At 39.3% G+C, this 14,264-nt stretch overlaps 1 protein-coding gene across 1 annotated transcript in view; it reads right to left on the reverse strand.

The window, feature by feature from the left end:
* Positions 1–481: 481 nt before the first annotated feature.
* pccb (propionyl-CoA carboxylase subunit beta) overlaps positions 482–14,264 on the reverse strand; it is a 54,392-nt gene continuing 40,609 nt past the window's right edge. The window contains exons 10-15 of the mRNA XM_078209061.1: positions 13,814–13,937; positions 7,071–7,178; positions 5,251–5,351; positions 3,061–3,159; positions 1,918–2,017; positions 482–654 (exon numbers count right to left, since the gene is read on the reverse strand). Coding sequence (XP_078065187.1) covers positions 533–654; positions 1,918–2,017; positions 3,061–3,159; positions 5,251–5,351; positions 7,071–7,178; positions 13,814–13,937 — 654 coding nt within the window. The 3' untranslated portion in view covers positions 482–532. The remainder of the gene's footprint in view (positions 655–1,917; positions 2,018–3,060; positions 3,160–5,250; positions 5,352–7,070; positions 7,179–13,813; positions 13,938–14,264) is intronic.

The following is a 14,264-nucleotide window of genomic DNA, read 5'->3' on the forward strand; positions in this document are numbered from 1 at the left end:
TCAATGAAACAGTCAGATTCTCATTAACTGCTTATTTGTTGTGATAATATTGATGCGTTGCTATCAGAGACTTGAAATTTAAACTAACCTATCCAACTGGATTCAGGTTAGGCATCCGATTTGCAACATGTCTGAAGCATTAAAATGGATATATGACAACCTTGCTGGTTCCCATCAGGTGGGTTAGGTTACAGTTGGAGTTCAACAATATTCAAGTCTCTACTCAAATTTATTAGAGTCTGTCCTTTTCACCAATCTTGTATTTTTCTGCCTTTCATTGAGGTGGTAAGAGATTTTACTGAAATACTTTGATAGTGATGTTAAATCAATAAATATCTGATTGATTCCATGTAAATTATTTTCTCTGCCTGAATTGATGGGCAATGCATTCATAACTATATTTATTTTGTAGCTAATTCTTGCTGCATGTTGTGGGGATTCCAGATAGCATCATTTGTAAAGAATGAATGGACACTTGTAGTAATAAAGAAAATTCTATTTATTTGTTTGTCATCTTTAAAAAGTTTGTATTTTACAGAGGAATATTGCCATGTTTTTTCCAGGGGTTTGTCTGTTTCTTGTTTGCCAGCATCTCGAGGTCTCGACAAATACGCATTCTAGTGGTTGCTGGTTCGATTATGTCATCAACAAAACCTGCATGGACACATGACCAGATTAGACCAGTTTTTGCAGACTGAATTCATCAGTCAAGTATAAAAACATCTGCCTGATGTATTAACTGTCCTAAACTTGGAAATGGTGAAACAGCAAAAGCAAACTATAGTAATTCCCTGTTTAAGGTTGTAGCTGCATTCCTGAAAAGTTCAACTTTGAGTTAGGTGTAGCATTGTTAAATCAGCATTATACCTCCCCATGCTGTTTCCCTCGTCTGCGCTCTCTGCAAGCAGGGCTCAGGAAAGGAAGTGTGTGCAAAAGAGGCTGCTCCAAAATGGTTCAGGTCATGTGACACAACACTTAAAAACAAATCCTGATGCTAACTGCGCATAAGTGACTTACAGTATGGTAAATATAGTAATAATAGAACCTGTGCAGAGGTACTGTTTTTTATAACCAAAAAAACCAAACTTAAAATCGAAATCAAAGTTCTTTTTTTCCTCCTGAGCTGCACACCAGTGCTAGATATCTTAACACAAGACAGAATGCCTGGAAGGAAACAAACTTTTGCTATATAGAAGTTATTTATTCTTTATCCGAAAGGAGGCAAAATAAACCTCACTTGGAAGAAAACTAGAAGGCTATCAAAGTACTCGCGATTCACTATAGTATGAAAGGGAAATCAAGCAATTTTTCTACCATTAAAATAAAAGCAGAAAATGCTGAAGCCATTGGAATATTCAGCAACATCTTTGGACAAAAACAATTAAAATTGGAGTTACCAGTACTATTGTTTGCACTGATGGACCAGCTAGATGTCATTTTTGAAATTCTTCAGCTTGGTGGAGGGCAGTGAGACCACCACTGAAGGACAGGTCAGGGCACATGTTGATTATATTAATCATGGTTTGCGCTTCTCCACAGTTGCACTGGGGTGAGTTATGGTGTCCCCGATGGAAGACTATGTTGTGACAGGGTCTGAAGATGGCCAAACCTGCTGAGTATTTCCAGCAGTTTGTTTTTAATTGCTACCATTATTGGATTTCAAAAGACTTCTCCCCATGACTGGAACTCTTGTCTGTAAAAAGTGAAAGTGGGAGGAACACACCAGTTCTGCAATGTGGCTGAGCTTTGTAGGCATAATTCTATATCGTTGCATTAAGTCATATTACTGTGCTGCTTCCCATTATTATGTTGATTTAAAATCCTGAATTTTAAATAAAATTAGGAGCTTTGCAGCCCTCAGCAGGATATTTAAAATATTTTTTAAAATGCACAACATATCTTTTCTATGGCACTTGCCTCTCACAGCTGCTGGGAATGGATTTGCAAATGTCTCCACATATTCTGCCTCTGCCTCGACTTCATTCCCTTTCCCTTTAAAGATAATCTGCACAGCACCCTTTAAAAGAAAAATGTCAAACAATGAAAGACCCAACTTTACAATAACATCTTGTATGGAGGAATTCAATTTCACAGCAAAAAAATTAAATAAACAATACTTCATGGGTAGCCATCCAGTTTTATGTTTATAGTCTCATAACTCATCAAATCAGTCTGTTTGATCCCTCATTTTTGTGCAATCCTTTGGTATTCCCACTTTTTCCACTCAACTGTCAGGAATTTTAGATAGAATTGGGAGTTACAGGAGAGATTTCTAGTTTCCTGGGATAGAAATTGTAAACTTCCTGTCCTTTCTGGTGTAAGCTGCACAAAGTATCTAAACAATCCATCCTTTGAAATATGTTATTTTCTGGCTGATATATATGGTCACAAGTCAAAGCAGACTTTGCAGCCCCCAGCAGGATATTTAAAATATTTTCGAAAGTGCACAACATATCCTTTCTATGGCACTTGCCTCTCACAGCTGCTGGGAATGGATTTGCAAATGTCTCCACATATTCTACCTCCACCTCGACTTCATTCCCTTTAAAGATAATGTCTTTATTAGAATGTAATAAAGTAATCCAGGGAGCCAGCCACACTGGGGATCAAATCTAGACCTGCTGCATTGCTAATAAGTCTTGAGATAGGCAGAAGAAAATGTAGGAGGGCAGACTGAGCCTGGAGAGGCAACTTTCCCTACCCTTCAATGGCTAGATTGTTTAGGCCGCAATCAAACTGAACAAACTAGCTGGAGCTTGCATGACCCCAGTCTCTCGATTTTTGAGCAGGAACCTGATTTTGTATTTAAATTGATCAAATACTGATTTTCCTTCAGGATAAGGTTGTTCATTTGACTATCATGTTTGTCCTACGTTGTCCTAACTTCATGCTACTAAACTGCAGTCTCTGCAAATTTGCTCACACCCCATCTTTCAATAGAGGCTTAGAGAATTGGCTAACCTCATGTAGAGAAAGGCCAGCTTTTCATTTGACTTCCAGGACATACATATCCACAGCTGCAACTATGAATATGATCAGAAATGCATAGATGTCACTTGCCTTAGCGCCCATAACTGCAACTTCAGCTGTTGGCCAAGCATAGTTCAAATCACCTCTCAGATGTTTGGAGCTCATCACATCATATGCACCACCATAGGCCTACCAAGAAAAACATATTACAGCATTTCATATAGAATAGTCAATGAAAAAGTCAGAAATTTTCTTCACTATAATTAGGACTATTTTTGGATGGCCTAAATGTGTTACTTCACCATTGGCTTTGAAAGGACCTGGTAGCAGACCAAATACGTTCATCAAAATATTGTCCACAAGTTTCAGTAGCAATCTGCAGCTGAGATAGTCAAGACAATACCTATTCTCCTTTGACATACAATACATGTTAGAGGTAATAAATTATTTGCATCGTTTGTTTGGTGTTTTACTTCTACTCAGGCTGAGGATAATGCTGAAGAAGGCAAGTTACAAGATAAATTTGCACCTACTCTGTCTCAGCAATGTAAATCAGTCTCAAACAATTGGATCAGCCAAAAGCAGGGTTAAATCATGATTAGCAGGACGTTTTTTACACTTATTGGAGAAACATCTCCTTGTAATAGCAAATCTGTCTTCTCTCAATCCAATTTGTATAATCATATACAGTTGCAAAATCCTCAATTCATGGCACTTCTATTCAAAATCTAAAATTATTACATGGGATCAATCCTCACTCCTTTCAGGTGAAGCAGTGATTTTCATGTATTAACTTCAAATTCGTATACTGCATTCGCTGCTCATAATGTGGAGACCAAGCACAGATTGGGTGACTGCTTTGCAGGATACCGTTCAATCTGCAAAGCATGACTCCAAGCTTCCCATTGCTTGTCATTTTAATTCTCCACTTTGCCCTCATGCTGACAATTCTGTCCTTGGCCTGTTACATTGAGCTTCACTGAAACAATGTAAGCTTGAGAACAATACTTCATCTTCCGATTAGGCACTGGACAGCCTTTCAGAAGATAAACTCTGTCACCCCCAATTCTGTTTCCTTTCCTTGGCATATTTTGGTTTTTCTCATAGCTTTTAGACAGTGGCACACTTGCTCCATGTTTTTTTTTCTTGCCCCTTCACCATTCCTTCTGGGTCTGTAATCCTCCTGTACTCCTTTCTTTTGCCTTTCCCATCCACCCCTTGCTCAAAATTCTGGGTTTTATGCCAATGGTTTAGACTATCCATCTCTACTTTTCCCAATTCAGATGAAAGTTCATCAACTTGAAATGTTAACCTTGAATCAATAGAACTTGCACAGAAAACTGGGCAACTATTCACATTACTTAATAAATTCAGTGTTGCTTTAAAAACCAACATTATTCCAGCCAACGAGTGCATGGAGCATATCCCAATTCAATCCATTCCATGCACTCACTCCAGTTTACAACACAAAATGACTTACAAAGTTAGTTTGCCATAAACTACTTTGGCTTGTCTCCCATGGAAACTATAAACTGTTCCATCAGGCAGTGTGTAAACATCTCAAAGGACAAGGGCAGCAGATGCATAGGAACACCACAACTTGCAAGTTCACCATCAAGCCAAACACCATCCTGACTTGGAACTGTTATCCCCGTTTCTTCACTGTTGCTGGATCAAAAACTTGGAACTCTCTTCCTAACAGCATTGTGGGTGTACCTACCCCACATGGACGGCAGCAGCTCACCATTATCTTCTCAAGGGCAATTAGAGATGGGCAATAAATGCTGGTTGAGCGAGCATCATCCACATTACACAAATAATTTTTTTTTTAAAAAGACAGGGTAGAATTAATATGACCAAGAGCACTCAAAGACCAAATAAAGTCAAGATCTGGGCAACCCAGATCTACTGCACCAATGCAAAATCTTTCCTTTTCTTCCAAATAAGTAAGGTGTGTGTTTGGGGCCTTCGTGCACCAAGATGACAATTTAGACAACTCACGTAGTATATCTACCAGAGCAGAGTTTCAACACATACGTTGGGACAAAACTTGAATCTCTGTCCCAGATGTAAAGGAACAAGGTTTAACTCACTAACCATCAAGTTCTTCTTACTGCAGTCTTGTAAATTTCAGTTTAGTATGCATAATAAAATCATAGGTGCAGAAACTGTATTCTTTGAGACTTCACTTAAAACTCTCAGAATTGGAGCATCAATTACAACCCAGAATGACCAGGCAGAGTTTATTTTGAGTAGAAGTTCAGTAGTCACACCCCTCACCTTTCGTGTGATCACTGTAATTTTGGGCACTGTAGCCTCAGCGAACGCGTAGAGCAACTTTGCACCATGTTTGATGATTCCACCATATTCCTGGCTAGTTCCTGCATAGTCACATGAAAAAAACTATAGCTGATATAAATCCAGAAATAAGTGTCAAGGTCTGCGTCAGACAGAAAAAAGGATAATGACCCAAATTTTGCAGTCAGCAACAAATGAACAGTGCTCCACTTGCTTTTACATTGAAACTTGTGGTTATTAGAAAGTTTTTCAGTGCATCAGCTGCTATAGAGGATCCTGGACTGATGTAAACAGCAAATACAGCTGGGCATCTCCTTAACCAATCACGCTAAAGGATTCTTATTGAGGCACAGATAGTCAGAATACAATAGTTATAATTTAATGTTAAATAATGCACAGAGCAAAATAAGGAGAAAGAAAGATGGGATTAAGAGATAAGACAATTTTTTTTCAAATCTCCTACAATAATTAAAATTTGAAGAAATTAAACTTCTACAAAGAAAATTCCAATGCCAAGGGATTGTTTGGCAGTAATCAAGACTTAGCGCAGCATTATACTGTTATACTGAGGATTCTGGAGGAGTAGTGCAACACAGACAGGAACTTCCTGATTTCCACATTTAATTATGACTGTGTGGTCAATGAAGAACACCAATATCACTTTTTAGTACAAAATCCAGGCCAAGGTTTCAGGTGGAGAACATTATTCAAAAATGTTCATTCTTTTCTCGCATTCAGTTGCATGGGATGTATGTTTCCACTTTATGACAAAACACACCAGGCAAGTGAGAGAAGAAAAATTCCAAAGATAAGCAGTTCTCCATGTGAATCAGTTACAAAGTAGATCCTTGTCCATAGACTGGCTACTAGTTTGGACAGCAGTATGCACCAAATACTAACGTCATGACAAGGATTAAGTGTCACCAGAACAGAAGATGTGCAGCACCCAAGACGACCCAGTTTATAAAAAGAATGCACCTGGCCAACAGTTGGGGAAAAAAATCCAAACTGCTTAGTTTCCAGAAGAGACTTGGCACAGTTTCAGCTGGTCCAGTACAACGGTATAGTAATGCAGTTCTTTACTGGTATTTTATGTCATGAGTTAACACATTCATTCTACAGATAGAGTTATGCCTGTTGCAATACTGCAGGTAAGCAACCTAGGATTAGTGTAATATCTGTGTAAACTGCTTATTGGCAATGAGAAGAAAGGTACCTTTGAATTTAAAAAAAGGCATTGAATAAGCTGTCCACAATTCTTCAAGACTGAATGCCAATAGGAAGAATAAAATAATTATTGAAGTAACACTGAAAGTAAAAGTTACTTGGCATCCAAGTTATTGCTAACTGTCTGAACAGTAAAACATTAGATACTTACTCACAAATATTACAATACGAGCAAGGGAGTTGCTCCCAAATTTGTACATTACAGCAAAGAAAATGCTGAGAAGCTGAACTGGGTAACAATTAGAGTAAGAAGTTTAACAACACCAGGTTAAAGTCCAACAGGTTTATTTGGTAGCAAATGCCACTAGCTTTCAGAACAGGCTGTCCCTTGAAGGACTTTAACCTGGTGTTGTTAAACTTCTTACTGTGTTTACCCCAGTCCAATGTCGGCATCTCCACATCATAACAATTAGAAATACTGCTCTATGATTCATATTGACAAGTGCATGCAAATTAACAAATTAGAATTAAATACTGTAGCATATAACGGCTTTGGCATCACAGAATGGGAGTAATTATTTGGAACCACTGCCAAACATGGACATTGTTCATGCTGGCAAGTTTATAGGTCCTACCAGGCAAGAATCCAGGCACATCCACAAATGTAATGATGGGGATGTTGAACGCATCACAGAATCTGACAAAACGAGCTCCTTTTACTGAAGCATTGATGTCCAGACAACCTAAAAACAAAATAAAATTACTCTCTTCACTCCCTATTCTTGTCAAAGTTGAAAATCCTCAGTGAATGGCCGGATACCACAAATGAGTTAAGATGAAAGTAAGACTTCAGAGACACAGTGAGGCAGAGAGGAGCAGGAAAGAGCACTAGGGACATGGGAGACACAGAGGCATAGAGAGGCAGGAGAGAGCAGAAGAGACTAGGGTGACATAGTGAGGTATAAACGAGCAGGAAAGGACACGAGAGACTTGGGAGACACGGAGGCGGCTGCTGCCAAGAGCCTATCAGAACTCAAACAAAAATACAATGTGACATCACAGGGAAACAGATAGGTGATTGGCTATTGACTATTTTCTATTTGTCTTACTTAAACTATGGAAATTCATTTGCAGTAATTCTAACATTTATTTAAAATATAAGCACAAACAAGACTAGATGGATTCATTAAGAAAATAAATAATTAAAAAAACAAAGATGGCAGGTGATATGTTGCGACTGCAATACATAGAAGCTTGTGGACGTCAGTGTGATCCAAAGTTACTATTTCTACACTAAGGGGGGAATTTTACTGTCCCGCCCACCACTCGAATTGTAATAGGCGGGACATGGACCATGCCATGCAAAGGTCTGTTGAACTTGACGCAAGCGCGGCCAGAAAATTCCGCCCCAAGTGTCTGTTGCTCAAATTCATTGAGCTGGAGGCCCAGTTAGATGACATTGCAATGCATTAGGGAGTGGTAATTGTGATGATACTGTGTCTTTAAGAAATATATTTTTACTATTTTTCTTGTAAGGCATCAGTTTGAAAGTCAGCTCTGTTTTATAAGGTGCCGATTTGTCTGGGCAGCTCAAATGTTGAGAATACAGGATAATGACCGATTTTAGCTAATGGTGTGTTTGTCTAAACAGATTAATGCATTTATGTTTACTTAGATTTCCCTTGAGGTTTCAGAGTAGGGTTTATTGGAGATAGTTACATGCTAATGGGAGGAGCTAAACTTGCAGGGAATAAACACAGTTTCTCTTTTATTTTAAAAGAGTCAGTTTTCTGCCTGGCCCCGAAAGAAGCAAGAGGTGTCTGTCTGTCTCTCTCTCTCTCTGGAGGCTGCTGTTAGGGGCTGTCAGAAGATAGGTGTCTCTCACTCTCTCCAGTGGTGTTCAAAAGACTCTAGCACTGTTAACAAGTACAGACACAAGCCTGAGGGTTGCTAACTGATTTTGAAGACGAGTTTAAGTCTAAGAGAAATATTGCTTAAATTGGAACTCTTAGGGATAGGTTAACAATTAAGAACTGTATCTTGTCATGTTTAAGTTTTGTTCAATTGGCAAATGTTAAGCTAATTAATTTGTTATAGTTACACTATATTGTTAAATAAAGTTTGTTTTCATAAAAGCTTCCTAGTGTCAATAGAATCACACCTGGAATGAAACACCTTAAACCTCACATTAATGCCAAAATATCAATAGTTGGAGTCTAGTCTAATTTAAAAATATACCTTGGGGTCTCGGATCTCGTACTCTAACAATGTTATCTGGATGCTTTGTTCCAGAAAGCAGTCACAGCCTTGAGGCTAGGGTTACCCGAGTTGCTCCATGATCAGGGACAGGTTATGTAACTGCAAGTGAGGCAGCTTTGGGGATCCAGAAAGTAGAAGTGGAGGAGGCTTATCCCTTGCAGTTCTCCAACAGGTTTGAGGTTCTTGTAGCTTGTATGGATGAAAGTTGAGGCTGCAAGGTGGACGAGTGAACTGACTATAGCATAGTACAGGAGGCCATTCAAGCAGGGACAGGTTAACAGATTGCGAGTGGTAGTAGGCAACAGTATATCAGAGGGAATGGACAGTTCTCTGCAACCAAGAGTGAGAGTTCAGATAGCTATTATTTGCCCTGTGCCAGGATTCCAGACATAGGCTCTGGACTGCAAAGGAACTTGCAGTAGGAGTGGGAAGGATCTGGTTGTCATGGTCCACGCAGGTACCAAAGACATTGATAGAATTGGGAAATATGGGCAACTTTAGAGGCTAAATTTAAAAAGTAGAACCTCAAAGATGATAATTGCTGGATTATCTGAGCCACAAGCAAACTGGCAAAGGGTAAGAAAGATATGGAAGTTGATTGCGTGGCTCAAGGATTGGTGTGGGAGAAAATTTAATTCATGGGAAACCGGCACCAGTACTAAGAAAAGTGGGAACTGTACTTGTGGGATGGCCTTAGAATCATAGAAACCCTACAGTACAGAAAGAGACCATTCGGCCCATCACATCTGCACCAACCACAATCCCACCCAGGCCCTACCCCCACATATTTACCCACTAATCCCTCTAACCTACATATCTCAGGACACTAAGAGCAATTTTTAGCATGGCCAATCAATCTAACCCGCACATCTTTGGACTGTGGGAGGAAACCGGAGCACCCAGAGGAAACCCACGCAGACACAAGGAGAATGTGCAAACTCCACACAGACAGTGACCCAAGCCAGGAATCGAACCCAGGTCCCTGGAGCTGTGAAGCAGCAGTGCTAACCACTGTGCTACCGTGCTGGAATCAGTGCTGTGGCAAGTTTTATAACTAGGGCAGTATAGAGGACTTTAAATATTGGGGAGAGGGATCACACAAGGGAAGATGTGATAAATTAAAGGAAAAGAACAAGGCAAGAGAGCAAGGTAGCAATCTGGCAACGGTAGTCAGAGTCAGGCAGAAAGGGACACAGCGTACAAACCTGTGACAGCAGATAGGCCAGAGTTTGCAAATAGAGCCATTAGTTGTGTCTTTCTATCTGAATACCCATAGCATTTGGAATGAAACAGAAGAATTATCAGCTCAAATAGAAACAAACCTGTATGATCTGATAGCTATTACAGCGATGTGGCTGCAATGTGACCAATGCTGGGATCTGAATATTCAAAGATAAGTGACATTTCAGAAGGATAAGATCATAGAATGCTGACAACGCAGGAGGCGGCCATTTGGGCCATCAAGTCTGCACTGACTCTCCGACACAGCATCTTAACCAGGCCCGTCCCCACCCTATCCCTGAAACGTATTTATTCCACTAATCCCCCCTAATCTACACATCTTTGGACTGTGGGAGGAAACCGATGCAGACACGGGGAGAATGTGCAAACTCCACAGTCACCCAAGGTCAGAATTGAACCCGGGTCCCTGGCATTGAGAGGCAGCAGTGCTAACCACTGGTTAGCTGAGAGAAGATGATGGAATTACTCTGTTAATTAAGGATAATATTCGTATAACAGTGAGAGATAATCTTGGTTCTAAAGATTAAAGATGTTGAATCAGTTTGGATAGTTTTAACAAATAGCAAAGGAAAGAAGTCAATTGCGAGTGTAGTTTATAGGCTGCCTAACAGTTACTATGCTGTAGATAAGGGTATACAGGAAGAAATAATGGGGCTTCTAAGAAAGCCATTGCAATTATCATGGGTGACATGATTTGGCAGCACGCTCTACAGCCAACCAGAGTAGGCTACTCTAGACTTGGTTGTGTGCAATGAAGCAGGAAGAATGGATCCAATATTAGTGTTTTATAATTGAATAAAGGTAATTACAAGAGTATGAAGGTGGAGCTGGCCAAAGTGAACTGGAAAAACGGGTAGGTCAGTGGAAATGGAGTGGCAGATATTTAATAACATTCAGCAAACTTACATTTCAGTGGGAAAGAAAGCGAGGAAACAAATGCACCATCCATGGCTAACTAAGAAAGTCAAAAGATTGGACAGAATTTTTAAAACAGCAAAGAATAAATGAAAAAGTAATAAGAAATGTATGAGAGAAAACTAGCAGAAATATAGGAACAGATAGTAAGTAAGAGTAATTAAAGTGACAAGGTTCCTCAAGAGAGTCCTGGGAATTAACAATGGGAAATGAGGAAATACTAGAAGCATTGAACAGGTATCTTGTATCTGTTTTCACCATAGTAAACAAAAACAATATCCCAGAAATATTTGCAAGAGGTAGGAGAGAGGTACTTATCCAGGGAAAGGGTACTGAGAAAGCTAAATAGAATTAAAGGCTGACAAGTCAACAGGAACCGGTGGACTCATTTTAACCTGTTCCATACTGGTGCACTTACTGCTGAAGTTAGCAGAAAGATATTTTAAAACAAATCCATATTTAAAAGGCAGCAAAACAGCCAAAGATCATTACAGAAGGTGGAGGAAAGCTATAGTAGCAATTGTAAAAATCTGGTGAGCTACGTTAGGAATCAGAGAAAAATGATTCACTTCAATGAAGGATTCATTAGGACAGGTTCACTTTGGCCACCTTCATGGTTGGCTTCCAGGACATGGTTGAAGTTTCAAGTGGCTACTCTGCACCAATCTTCACTGAAGCTGATTAGGATTAATTATCATAAAATTTCAGTGTTAATTTTATATTGTATTAAAGTAGATACAAATGTAATCTTGGAAAGAATAAGAGGCTGCAAATTAGATCTGACTGTTGGTTCTGATGACACTGAACTGAGTGTTATTTAAAGAAATGGGGGTTGTGCCAAGTGCTTATGTATTTAATAGCTTGCTGGAGCCAGGGACTGTTCCCATGGTCTGTGCCAATATCTAAAACAAACCAAAATGAAATTTAAGAGTCCATTAGTTTGAACATTAAAATTTAGTCAAGCTGCTATCATTAAAAATACTGTGAGACCACCTAGGCAGAGAAGATATGAGCCTCTCAGTATTGCTTCTGAAAAAAGTACTCGTGTCTCTTTGCATTTTTAGACAAAGTTACTATTGTACATTATGTACTTTAATTTTCAGAAGGTGCAGATACGCTATCTCTTCCTGAAAGATTGGAGGGTAGATAATTGGTAGAAAGAGAAAGTGGTTGCATTCTCACAGGCACAGGGCTGTTATTAATGTTAGTGGTTCTGAGTGGTGACTAGTTCACTGAGTGTCTCAGGGATGAATGTTAGCATTGTTGCTGTCCATGATGTACATCAGCAATCGATATGGTGGTGGTGAGGGAACCATCTACAAGTTTTGTGGATGACAGTGATTTGTATCAACGTCAGAATTTTAAAAATTAATATCTGATCTCAATGTGATGGGGGAATAGGTCTATATCTCGTAAATTGTATTCAACGTAAATAAGTGTAGTGTAATACGCACAGGTTGGGAAAATGCCAACCATACATATACCATTTAGGATTCCAAGTACGTTAATGGTAGAAACGTACAGGTGTGTTAGTACATGATTCTCCAAAGATTCATGGTTACTGTCACATGCCTGAAGCAAAAAGAGTGGATTAAAATGCAATATAAAACAAAAAACACTAATTTCTTATGCAAGACAGTGGTTAAGTTTCATCAAGAATTGTGTGTCCATCACTGGTCCCCTGACATGGTAGGTGATGCAGCCCTTCCTTGGTAAAGGTTAGGAGAACAAACACCCATCTAGAACAGGCTGTGCAGAAGTAACACCCCCTTAATAATGCGTGCCTGCACTTCAATCTTAAAGGACAAAGTGCAACAAACCAGTCAGACACAGCAAGCAGAAATTAGAAGCAATGTTAGCTACCAGGAGGATATTTGTTTTAAAAGATCATAATTACCACAAAAGATGCAAGAGAGCTGGTCATTTTATTCTGAAAACATTGATTTCAAGGAGATTTGATTGATATGTTTAAAATAATGATGGAACCATATACTGTCCCCATTTGGATAGATGAATTAAATTAGATCGGTCAAAGAGAATCATGGGACAATAAAGTAACTTAGACATTGGGAGGAGGGCTTCTTGGCAGACATGTTTATCAACTTTCAGAACAAAGCTCATGCAACAAGTGTGACTTCGCTGCTACACTGTAAAGGAAGCTAGACAAACTGCAAGCTGTGGCAGATATTGGTGTACTAAAAGTACGAGAGATGTTGGGTCACGTGCCTCATGGTCATTGATCTCAAAGTATTTTGAGCATGTTCAGGACAGGAATTTTCCCCGAGTGGATTAATTTATTTTTAAGCTAACTTTAAGTCATAAAAGGGCTGCTTGTGAGTAGGGAGCATTAGACTCGATATTCAGTTGGAACATGGCTATGTGACAGGTTCAGTGGGCCAGCTGATCTTTGCCTTCCATCATTTTGTTACTTTCATGCATCATGGAATAAGCCACTGAAATGGCTTCCTTTCTAAGATTACTCCCATAGCTGTGTTTTGGTCAAATTCGATGAGATTGGAGTCAGAATTTTTAAGATTATTCTTTTCTCAAAGTTACAAAGCCAAAGTGCAGAGGGGACAGGGCATGTCCTTAATCCATCTCCTGGCCTGCTCCAAGAATCAGTACAAATTGAATTCAATTCCTGGTCCCCACAAAAGAGACATACTAGATCCAAGCTGACAAGGACAGGCATTACGCCCAATCTCGGGCTTGACCATATGCTTGACCTCAGCCAAAAGACCGACAGTATGAAATGGGACTCTTTATATGATAGTCACAATAAAAAAGGCCCTAAATAATGTGGAGAGAAAAGGGCAGGAAGCACATCACAACATGGATGGCAACAAACTTAGCCAATGAGCAGTGGATAGGGTGGGAGAAACGTGGAACATTTATCAAATCTTTTACTATTATTCTCACTAAGATAGGAATTTTATTTTGGAACAGTAAATTAAACACTTACCTGAAGCCACTTTAGGTTGATTACCAACAATTCCCACTGTGCATCCATTCATCCTGGCGAATCCGATAATGATGTTTTTGGCATAATTAGGCATGAGCTCAAAAAATTCTCTTTCATCTGCAATCTAGAACAGAGTTTTGTAGGTGTTTTTTTTAATGTGCTATATAAATATTGAATGGCTGGTGCTGTAGAAAGAGCCTCAAACTACAACTGAAGCCCAAAACAAGGCCATGTGCTGAGAACAGGATGGCTCATCACAGGGATCACTGGGAATAATTCCATGAGCAGCAGCAGCCTGGAAATCATTGACTGTCAGAGACTGATTAAAAGTCCTTACAAATTAATATCCTATGTTCAGCCAAAATTCTAAAAGGACTACTCAATGTGAAAGATACATTTATATACTTCCAATTAACCCGCAAGTCTGAGAAATAATGATTTAGAAATTTTT

The sequence above is a fragment of the Mustelus asterias genome, chromosome 3 (genome assembly GCF_964213995.1).
Source record: "Mustelus asterias chromosome 3, sMusAst1.hap1.1, whole genome shotgun sequence".
In the NCBI taxonomy this organism is placed as follows: domain Eukaryota; kingdom Metazoa; phylum Chordata; class Chondrichthyes; order Carcharhiniformes; family Triakidae; genus Mustelus; species Mustelus asterias.